The 11,927-nt window shown below is 32.1% G+C and overlaps 1 protein-coding gene across 1 annotated transcript in view; it reads left to right on the forward strand.

The window, feature by feature from the left end:
- The first annotated feature begins 9,551 nt into the window (after positions 1–9,551).
- Positions 9,552–11,927, forward strand: part of LOC107489588 (agamous-like MADS-box protein MADS2) — an 18,718-nt gene continuing 16,342 nt past the window's right edge. The window contains exon 1 of the mRNA XM_016110334.3: positions 9,552–9,903. Coding sequence (XP_015965820.1) covers positions 9,719–9,903 — 185 coding nt within the window. The 5' untranslated portion in view covers positions 9,552–9,718. The remainder of the gene's footprint in view (positions 9,904–11,927) is intronic.

The raw sequence follows: 11,927 nt of genomic DNA on the forward strand, positions 1-11,927 counted from the left end.
AAGAGATCAAGCACCACATTGGATCCTCAAGGAGGAGTACTAGCTGCCACCATTAAAGGTGGAGTCATTCCCTTTATCTCCTTTTTCTTTTGTATTTTTCTATTTTCTGTTATGTTGTGTTGTCTGTTCTCTTGTTCTTGTTGCATGATCATTTGCATTTATGTCTTAAGGCTATAAAATGTTCCATATGTTTCTCACCTTGCTTAAAAGATAATTTTAATTGAAAAGAATATAGAGATACATGAATTTCAAGTTTATCATAAGAATAGTTCAATTATTTTGATGTGGTGGCATTGCTTTTGTTTTTTGAATGTATGAATAAACATTGCATATTTGAAGTTGAAATTAAGAATCTTGGCTCTTGAAAGAATGATGAAAAAGGAAAAGTATTATTTGTAATCTGAAAAATCCAAAAATTGATTCTTGAAGAAAGAAAAGGCAGCAAAAAGAAAAAGAAAAAGCATGTTGCAAAAGAAAAAAACAATATATGCATGCGATAAAAAATAATAAAATGGCAATAAAATTAAATAGAAAAATAAAAAGCAGAAAAAGCCAATAGCTCTTTAAACCAAAAGACAAGAGCAAAAGGTCAGTAGCCTTTTAAACCAAAAGGCAAGGGTAAAAGGATCCAAAGATCCTAAGAGTGTGCTTAAGAACTCTAGACACCTATCTTGGGATTCTAGCAAAGCTGAATCACAATCCTAAAGGGTTCACCCAGTTAAAGTGTCTGTGGCATTTATGTATCTGGTTGTATTACTGAAAAACAAAGTGCTTAGGGTCATAGCCAAGACTCTGAAAGTTGTGTTCAAGAATAAAAAAGAATTGAACTAGGAGAGTCAATAATATCATCTAAATTCTAAGTTCTTAAAAGAGATCAACATTTCTGAGTTTCAATGGATAGTGAGATACCAAAACTATTCAGAAGCAAAAAACTACTAAGTCCCGCTCATCTAATTGAAACTGAGCTTCATTGGAAACTCTGAGATTTATTGTATCTTATTCTTCTTTTTATTCTACTATGTTTTTAGTTGCTTGGGGATAAGCAACAATTTAAGTTTGGTATTGTGATGAGCGGATATTTTATACGCATTTTGACATCATTTTCATATAGTTTTTAACATGTTTTGTTTGTGTTTTATTAAGTTTTCATAGGTTTTAGTGTTAAATTCACATTTTTGGATTCTACTTTGAGTTTGTGTGTTTTTATGCAATTTCAGGTATTTTCTGGCTGAAATTGAGGAGCTAGAGCAAAAGTTTGATTCAGAGACAAAGAAAGCATTGCATATGTTGTTTGGATCTAACCTCCTTGCACTCAAAAGAGCTTTTCTAGAGCTACAGAAGCTCAAATAGAGCGTTTTCAACGGCTATGGAAAGCTGATTTCAAGAGCTTTCTAGAAATGTATAATAGTTTATACTTTGCTTCAGATTAGAAGGTCCAAAACTGGCGTCCAACGCCAGCCTCCTGCCCCATTCCAGCATCTAGCGCCCACAAGGAGGAGACCAGCGTCCAAATGCCCAAAGAGGATCCCCTAGCCAGGGTTCAACGCCCTAGAGGCGACATCCTATCATGTAGATCTCATCAAATCTCAACCTAAACACTCACCAAGTGGGCCCCAGAAGTGGATTTTAGCATTAAAAGACTGTTTTACCCTTTCTTATGCCTAAGTCATTAGTTTAGTATTTAAGGGATATTTTACATAATCATAAAGAACCTTTATGCTATATTTTTATTTACCACTGTATTTCCTATCAATATGAGTTTCTAAACTTCCTATGTTGAGGAGAGGAGCCCTGCTGAGTTCTATGAATTAAAAAAGTATTAATGTTTCTCTTCAATCCGTGTTTGATTTAATTCTAAGATGTATATTCATTCTTCAACTTGATGAATGGGATGATCCGTGATAATCAGCTCCATTCTTCATACTAAGACCGCATGCCTGACAACCACCCATGTTCTTCTTGGGTTCATGTGAATACATGACTAGAAAGCATCGAACCACCAGCTTGATTATACATCTTTCAGACGGCTAATCCATGACTTCGTTGGGGATATTTTGAGACACCAGTTCAGCTGAGGTATGGGGAGATTAGGGTCTTTATGATAGAGTCTAAAACCCAAAGGCACAGCATTCTCTGATCCGGAAGATCCAACCTTGTTTGTGGTGTTTTGAGTAGGATCATTAAGGAGAATGGACTGCAGAAGCTTCACCCTCAATCAGAATGGATTCGCACTAACCCTGGGGTTCAGATCTGGAGGAGTATTGGCGGCTGCTCAAACCAGCGTCAATCACATACAGCCTGCCATTGAAGAAATCATTTACAATTGAAGAAGACAGTAAAACCATAGTTAACTTAGAAGGACAAAGCAACTCCAAGCCTTAACCATCTTCGTATCCCTGATTATAATTCAATTCACAACGTATTTTATACCATTTATTCCTTTTATGCTTTTAACCAAATTCAAACCAATAACTCTTCTATCCGCCTGATTAAGATCCGCAAGATAACCATAACTTGCTTCAAACCACAATCCTCATGGGATCGACCCTGACTCCCTCAGGTATTACTTGGATGTCCCAGTGCATTTGCTGGTTCAGTTGTTGCATGAAGCGTGGGAATTCGTGCACCACTAATATAGTAATTAAACATTTTATTCATTGTAGGAACATAAAAGAAAAGAGAGGTAGTAGAGAGTGCAGTGGGCCCAAATGATGTAACAACAGGCAAGGTAAGTGGGGAGGGTATGTGCTGATAATATACACACATACTAGAAAGAAATCACTATGATTTCATTCAGCTCCTCTGTTTCTATCCCCCATTCTCCTCCCATTTTATCTTCTCTATTTTCCTATTTCTACTCTATTCTGCTGCCACTATTCTATATTACTATGATTGGTACAAAGTTCTTATAAAGGATTAACTGACGATTTAATTAAACCGAAGTAGATGTTGCGAACGGGCAAGTAAAGTCTATGAAAAATAATAGCAATACGTACAGTTTCATTTTGGCAAATTACTCATTCAACCTAAAAATATCTTCTAGTTACCTTACCATAATTGGTGTAGTAGCTTCTCCAGTTTCATTGGCTTGCTACCTCATATCCTATATTTTATTGCAAAAAGAATCAAATCAAAATTGACATAGTATGGACAAGGCAATATATAAGAATTAATATTATTGTAACTACTGATAACTGGTAAAAACTAAAAGAGATATCAAATTTCTTTTTGCTAATTGGTCACATATTCAACCTTACCTGCCTGATTTTCACAACTTTTCTATAGTAATGTTGCAGCAGATTCTGATAGACGAGGGTGGCATTCAGTCCGACAATAGCGTGAATACCTATTTAAATCAAATTTAAGTTCATCTGCTAGATAATTGAACGAACTGCATGAAAATACCAGTTCAGAGATATAACTTACCTCTTCAGCTAATTTTCTTCTTTAGAAACCACGTACAATGCTCAAAAAGACTATATTAATTAGAATGAACCAAAGGAACCACCTCAAAACTCTTTAATAAGTCTAAAAAGTATACATATTTCTCATCAAAATTTGAATTATAAATTCAATCAATCCAAAAGTTAAACCATATATTAAAAAACAAATCATATATCAGAACTTGATGAGCGGATATTTTATACGTTTTTTTGTCATCATTTTCATATGGTTTTTAGTATATTTTGTTTAGTTTTTATTAAGTTTTTATAGGTTTTAGTGTTAAATTCACATTTTTGGATTCTACTATGAGTTTTTGTGTTATTGTACAATTTCAGGTAATTTCTGGCTAAAATTGAGGAGCTAGAACAAAAGTCTGATTCAGAGACAGGGAAAGCACTGCAGATGCTATCCGGATCTGACCTCCTTGCACTCGAAAGAGTTTTTTTGGAGCTACCTAAGTTCAAATGGAACGTTTTCAATGGAAAGAGATTTCCATCAATGTATAATAGTTTATACTTTGTTTTAGATTAGAAGGCCCAAAACTGGCGTCCAACGCTAGCTTCCTGCCCCCTTCTAGGCGTCCAACGCCCAAAGAGCAGAGACCTACATCCAGCTCTGATGAGTCCTATGAATTAATAAAAGTATTACTGTTTCTTCTTCGATCTGTGCGTGATTAATTCTAAGATGTATATTCGTACTTCAACATGGTGAATATGATGATCAGTGACAATCAGCTCTGTTCATCACACTAAGACGAACGTGCCTGACAAACACCCATGTCTACTTAGGTTCGTGTGAATACTTTAGTGGAAAGTACTAACTGCCAGCTTGAATCATACATCTCTTAGACGGCTAATCCACGACTTCGTTGGGGACTTCTTGAGACACCAGTTCAGCCGATTTACGGGAAGATTAGGGTCTCTGTGGTAGAGGCTAGAACCCAAAGATGCAGCATTCTCTGATCTGGAAGATCCGACCTTGTCTGTGGCGTTTTAAGTAGGATCATTAAGGAGAATGGACTGTACGCGATTCACCCTCAAGAAGAGATGGATCCACACTAACCCTGGGGTTCATATCTGGAGGAGTATTGATGACTTCTCAGTAAAGGCGTTAATCACTTACAGCCTGCCATTGAAAAGATCACTCACAAGCAAAGAAGACAGTAATGCCAGAGTTAATTCAGAAACATAAAGCAACTTCAATCCTTAACCATATTCCTATTACTGATTCCAATTTACAAAGTATTAGCACCCTGTTATATTAGACCTTTTTCACTCTATCAATCCATCAACCTTCTGATCTGCCTGACTAAGACCTACAAGATAACCATAGCTTATTTCAAACCACAATTCTCATGGGATCGACCCTGACTCGCTCAGATATTACTTGGACGACCCAATGCTCTTGCTGGTACAAGTGTACGAAAGTGTTGGGATTCATGCACCAAAACTTCATAACTAGAATTAGTCTGACCTTGAAACAGACGACCTAAGATTCCAACCTTCAGGATAATCTGCGTGCGTATGCGAATTCACATAGAAAACATATAGCATGTAGATGTCAAAGTCTAGAATTAAAGCATAATAATCACTAATAATATATAAGTCTAAAATTAAAGCACAGTGGCCATTAATTTGCAATACAATAGTACTAATAGACAGTCAAGAACAACAAAGAACAAAATTGGTAACCAAAATAAAAATAAAGTACAATCAAACCCAAACCATAATCAAGTCAAGACATAAACTACATAAACAGATAAACATTACTGAGCATTAGCAAGCAGTAAGCAGCACAAATTCTTTGAACACAATAAGCAATAAAGCATAATAAATCAATGAGAGAGAAACCAATATCTCTGAAACATATCTTCCTAAGCATATATTACTTATATAATCGATCATTAAAATATTTTAAGAGATTATAATAATTTTCACAATTATGTTCAATGTTTTCTTTTGGTTAAAATCTAACAATAAAAAAATACAGAACAAGAGAGTATAACAAGAAGGAATACCAGTGAGACAGCAGCAATAGAATTGAGGAGGCGAGACAGAGAAAAAATTTATTGTTAACAAAGAATAAATATTAGCAAATTAATAGGGAAGAAGAAGAAAAACAAGTACCTGCAGCAGTTCAAAGGAGATGTTGTACCGTGGCAACTACAATGGCATCAACGGTAGAAACTATGACGACAACGGCAGCAGAAACTGTAGTGGCAACAGTGGCAGCAATGACAGTATAGAGAGAACATATCTGAAAATGCGTTAATAAAAGAGGTGGCTCGATCTAGAAGCTTTCTACCGCAACGGACACGACAGTGGTAACGGCGCCGACGACGGAAACGGCAACGGAAGTGGCGGCGGAAATGGCGGTACAGAACTTAGGTTTCATCGTCATTTTCTTCTCATAAGCTAACTCAATCTCTCATTTCTACCAAAAGAGAAAATTAGGTTTTGAGGGAGAATTTTGAATTTTAATAATGAATTAATTATTAGTGGAAGTTTTTTAAATTGCCATAAATAAAGTGTGTGTGGAGGTTTTAAAAAATTTTCACCAAAATACTTCCTCAATTAAATATTAATCTTGTAGTGTTAGATGTATCTCTCTTCACCAAATTCACCTCCTCCTCTGCAACCTACATTCTAGTCTATGTGGATGACATTCTTGTGACTGGCAATTTGGAATCAGAGATTAACTTTATCATGACTCAACTACACAGCACATTCTCTCTAAAAGTCCTAGGAGAAATGAGCTACTTTCTTAGAATTGAGGTGAAGCATAGCAGTAATGGGACAATAACCTTAAAGCAGACAAAGTACATTTAGGACCTTCTCAAAAGAGCTAAAATAAACAATGCCAAACCTGTACCCACCCCATGACATCCTCTCTCAAACTCTCAGCCTTTGGTGATGGTACCTTCAATAATCCCACACTCTATAGATCGATCGTTAGAGGCCTATAGTATGCTACAATCACATGACCAGAAATTTCATTTTCAGTCAATAAAGTTGCACAATTCTTTCATAACCCTCTTGAATTACACTGGAAAAGGGTAAAGAGGATTCTTAGATATCTCTCAGGCACAACCTAATATCGTTTGTAGTTCAGAAAATTCACAACTTTCAGAATTTATGGCTTTTGTGATTCAGATTGGGATAGTGATATTGATGACAGAAAGTCTACAAATTGGTATGGAATCTATCTAGATCTAAATCTAGTGTCTTGGACAAGCAAAATACAAACTGCAGTTTCAAGAAGTAGTACAGAAGCAGAGTTTTGAGACATTGCTGATGCAGTGACTAGGATAATTTGGTTACAAAACTTGTTCATTGAGGTCAAAATACCATGCTCCACTAATCCTGTGGTATACTGTGATAACCAAAGCGTCATTCTCTTGTCTGTCAACTCAATTCTACACAAGTCAAAACACTTTGCCCTCAATCAATTCTTTGTGAGAGACTTTGTTATCAAGAAGGAGTTCTTCATCCAACACATCCCAACATAAGATCAACTTGCAAATACACTCGCCAAATCTCTTTCTGCTGCAACATTTCTTAAGTTTAGAAGTTTATTTAGAGTATTTGAAACAGATCTTTAAGGGGCCTTTCAGTTGAGGGGACATGTTAGTGTAGCTAATATAAATTCTTTCCTTTTTAGCTTGCTATCAAGATAGTTATACTTACTAGAATATGTTACTCTTTAACCAACCTGAAACCACAATCACTCATTTACTTATTACCTATAAATATCTACATTGTAACAAATTCAATTCAATTTTTCAATAATAGTTTCAGCTTCTTTTTTCTCAATTCTTCTATATTCTTCTACAAGCTTCATCTACAAGCTTCCGGTACCTCACAATCTTGAGTGAACATTATGACTTTTATTTTTGCAGGTACTGCATGTAAAAAGAAACTCAATTTTTTACCCACATTTTCACTTGCATAAATCACCTTGCAAAAGCTACAAAAATGATACTTTATTTTGGGTGAGTTTTTGTTTGCACTATTATCGAAAATAAAAGCTCAAATTTTCTTATATTTTAACTGGTACGACCACAAAAATGTAACTAAATGATACAAATTGATAAATTTATGTATCTTGATTTATAATGAAATAAAATTTATTTTATTTAAATAAAATAAAGCCAGGATGGAACCATATTACAGACCCAAAATTTTAAGCAATGAATTTTTAGGTGCTCTTAGAATAACAAATTGTTTTTACTTTGATCTATTAAATATTTATAACGTCAGTATTATAGGTTCTTTTTAATTTAAATTTAATCATTAATAAAATAGGAACTACTTTTGAACTGATCCATATTTTTGAGATGAAACCAAATAAATAATTAAAAACAATAATATTCATTTGCTGTCAGCAGACAATAAATTCTGGTTATCCTTGTTATATATTCTCCACTAAATTTATTCTCGATATAAAATTTTACTTCTCATCGTGGTTTTTCAACGTTTTGTTTGTGAGAAATGGGGTAGACCGTAGACCGCAAAAATTTTGGCAATATTGTCAAAACAAGATTGCAAGATCGCTAAGGCTGTTAGAGTTATGGGTATAACCCTTGTTTTGGGTATTATAACGTCTCCAGGACTTAGATTTGGTACTGGACAAAATGCTGAGAACAAAAACAATGAACAAAGATATATAAATTAGTATTGTTATATTTTATTTAATAATAAACTAAATATAAAAAGGATGAACTATAAAAAATTAAATCTCATATTTGTATTTTAGATAAGATTTTATATTTTTATCATCAATTATCATATATTTATATATAAATACTATTCATACCCTAATTAAAAAATATAAAGTCAGACCTAATAATTTAAAAAAGGTGGTCACTTCTATTTGTCTGACCTATCAAGAGATCCGGTATGACAAGGGAGGTTCGGTCCTACTTATTTGAATAAATAACTATCTCTCGAAATCTCTCTTACTATTTTTGCCTTATCTAAAAAATAGATCTCAACAAACTCTCAACATAAAAAAAACGGTTATTTATCAACAAAGGTGGAACTACTCCAAAAAGGTGATTATCTATTCTACTATAAATACACTGACAATCTACTAAAAATCTATTTAAAATCCTTGTTAACTTAAATATTTGAGTCTCTTGGAAGTACCACCCCTACTTCCTCACAAAAAAATTAGACGGCGACACCTCAGCACCACCAGCACAAATTAAATACGGTCGCAAAAAAAGTCCCAATCTCACATTTAGACACAAATCACTATTTCAAATAACCCTCAAAACAAATACAAATATTATTTAACTTATTTTTAATATATATTTTATTCTAATAATTAACTTTAATATCTCATTTTAGTTCCTACTTGACGTAGTGGTATAAACAAACGCACTCCTATTGTTTTGTGTTGATTTTAGAATTACTATGTTTTTTGTGTTGTTAAGTGTTGTTCCTTTCAAAGTCATTGTATTGAATAGATTATTATTTTTTATCATATAAGATTTAAACTAGTTCAATGTCTATTAATTATTGAGTTGTTTCAATAAAATTATTCAAAGCGTTCGACAAAATTAGAACTATTTGTTATAAGCATTTTTGTTGAATTAACAAATTCTTTTATGAGTATCGAATTAATTTATATATTTTATGATTAAAATTATTTAGACATAAAATTTTTATAATTAACAATAATAGTTTATTCATATTTCTTTGTGTAAAAAGTAAATATTATCAAATTACTGAAAAAAGACACTAATTTATTGTGCAAAAGGTTTTTAATTTATACAATAACAGCCTATTATATTTTTACTTAATTATTTTATTTAACCCTAAATATCAAAGGTTATACATATGCATAATTATTTTATACTCTTTTTAGCATTTTTGTTGATATTAATACATATTCTGACACACAACCTAGATTCACCTAACATAACAAGAAAAATTGGGATGTACGCTATTTTTATTTTTATACTGAATTAATTAAGCAAAGAAAAAAAAAGAGAGAGTAGCAACTAGCAAACATCTGAGTCTGATTCTTCATAATTCATATCCTTCCACCCACTAGCACGACTGCACAACCCTATAAATATTATCACACCTATTAATAAACACACACATACGCTCACACAAAAATCAATTACATTATAAAACAACATTGTTGAGAATTTTGCAGAAAACAGTTGTATAGCAACAACAACACAAGCACAAAAGAAAACAGAGAAGAGAAAAGAAGAAGGAATAATAATAATAAAAAGAAAAAGTAACAAAAAAGAAGAGGTATGGGTAGAGGGAAGGTGGAGCTGAAGAGGATTGAGAACAAGATAAACAGGCAAGTGACGTTTGCAAAGAGAAGAAACGGTTTGCTGAAGAAGGCTTATGAGCTTTCTATCCTCTGTGATGCCGAAGTTGCTCTCATTATCTTCTCCAACCGTGGCAAGCTCTATGAGTTCTGCAGCACTTCTAGGTATTCTTTTCTCTTTCTCTTTCTTTTCTTGTTTGAATCTCTGTGCTTTTCGTTGTTGCTGTTCATCAAGTTTCCATCTTGCAAGTCTTGATTTTTTTTTTTTGTTTGGTCTTTGATCTGATTTTTGGGTTGCTTTGCCTGTGATCTACTTTTTTGGTTCCCATCAACGGCATCCAGAATCTATTTTTCGCTTTGGAGCTTAACTCACAATCAATTAAACATAATTAATATCTTGCTTCCAGCTTCCACCTTTCTTTTTATTCATAGGGCTTCATGAATTATACTGGGGTTTGGTTTCTACTTCCCTTTCTTTTAATGAAAAATAAGAAGAAAATAAAAATAAGTTTATTGCGTTTTGATTTTTTTCAATATTTTTATTTTTAAAATTTTATGAAGAAAAAATAATAAATTCATTTTTTTGTTTTACTTCTTGTTTTTTTTTTAAATTCCGAAAATAAAAAAATAAAAAATATAAATCAAACGTATTTTTTGTTTGTGTGCTTTGATTTTTTATGTATTATTTTTTATATTATTTATTTATTTATATATTTAAAATAATTAAAAAACGGATTTAGTAGACCAGATTGTCCTCCTTCAAAATTCCAAACTCGATTTAATTAGTTTCGACGGTTTTTCCTTAAGCAATTTTCTTCTGTCAATGTTTAATGAAAATTGGTTTGACTTTGAAGAAATGAATTTACTTAGCAATGGTTACGCAAAATAATTTGTTGTTCTTCTTCTTCTAACAAAAAGAATCTTAGCAGCTGAGAGAAATGGTTTAAAAAGAGATGGGAAGAGAGGAGATCAGAGATCTCATGTGCTCTCTCGGTTTTGCAAAATCCAAATTCTTGGAAGCTTTTGGTGTGTCTTCCAAATCTTATACTGTAGCACTTATAAGTCATATCATCACCTCATTAAAAAGATAGGTTAATTAATTAATAAGCTATCAATCATTCTTTCTAAGATCGTCAGAGTTTTAACGTTTAGTGTGCCTATGTTATAGCAATAATATTTAAACCTTATATTCCTTTCCTCGGACAGCTTTTTCAAAACCATTAATTGTTTGATTGTTTTTTTTTTAAATGTTTTTCTTTTCAGATATTTCGGTATTATCAAAAATAATTTTTGACTATCTGAAAATATTAAAGAATTTGACCGTAAAAAGAATCTAGTTATTACTGATGTGCATTTATTTATTTATTTATTTTTCCATTCAAATTCGAATATGAAACATTTGGTCCTCTCGTTACCTCTTTTCTAATTAGTTATGTATGTTTCTTCCACTGGGACAAAAGGAAAGAAATTAAAAAGAAATGTGCATGATTAGATTAATGTAATAATGGATGGACCTAAACACTGAGAAGAAATGCAACAATTCTGCTTAGAGATTAGATAACATAACTAATTTTCTGATAGATACTCACTATAATGTCAGAAGTCAGAACTCATCAGAAAACATATCAATAAATTTGTATTCAATGAAAAGATGAAACTTGAGTACGATGACATGTTTTGCTGTTTTATGTGATGTGATTTGATATAGTATTTTAATATTTTATTTTTGTGTGTATTATAATTTTAAAAATACAAGAAAATATGATTATTAGATTATATATATATTAACTATGTTAGGAGTATACAAAACTAGTTACTAGAAATAATTATTAGTGTAAAATTTATATTAAAATATAAAATACATATTAAAAAGTAAATTATATATATATATATATATATATATTTGTAGTAATTGATTTTGTGAATGATTTTTAGTATGTATATGATACTTTTGTATATTTATTGATGTTTAAATTTTTATGAAGATTATAAATTTAATTATCATGATAATATAATATTATTTAATAATTGAATTGACAAAATTTATTGAATGTAAACAAATTTTTTTTAATTGTGTATGTATAAAATATAGATATTTTGCTGAGTTGTCGTGTTCGTATATCAGATACATTTTAGACACGACATTCAATCGACGAGTGTATTTTTTGTGTCAAATTATGTCTTAGTAG

This window comes from Arachis duranensis, chromosome 5 (assembly GCF_000817695.3).
Source record: "Arachis duranensis cultivar V14167 chromosome 5, aradu.V14167.gnm2.J7QH, whole genome shotgun sequence".
Classification (NCBI taxonomy): Eukaryota; Viridiplantae; Streptophyta; class Magnoliopsida; order Fabales; family Fabaceae; genus Arachis; species Arachis duranensis.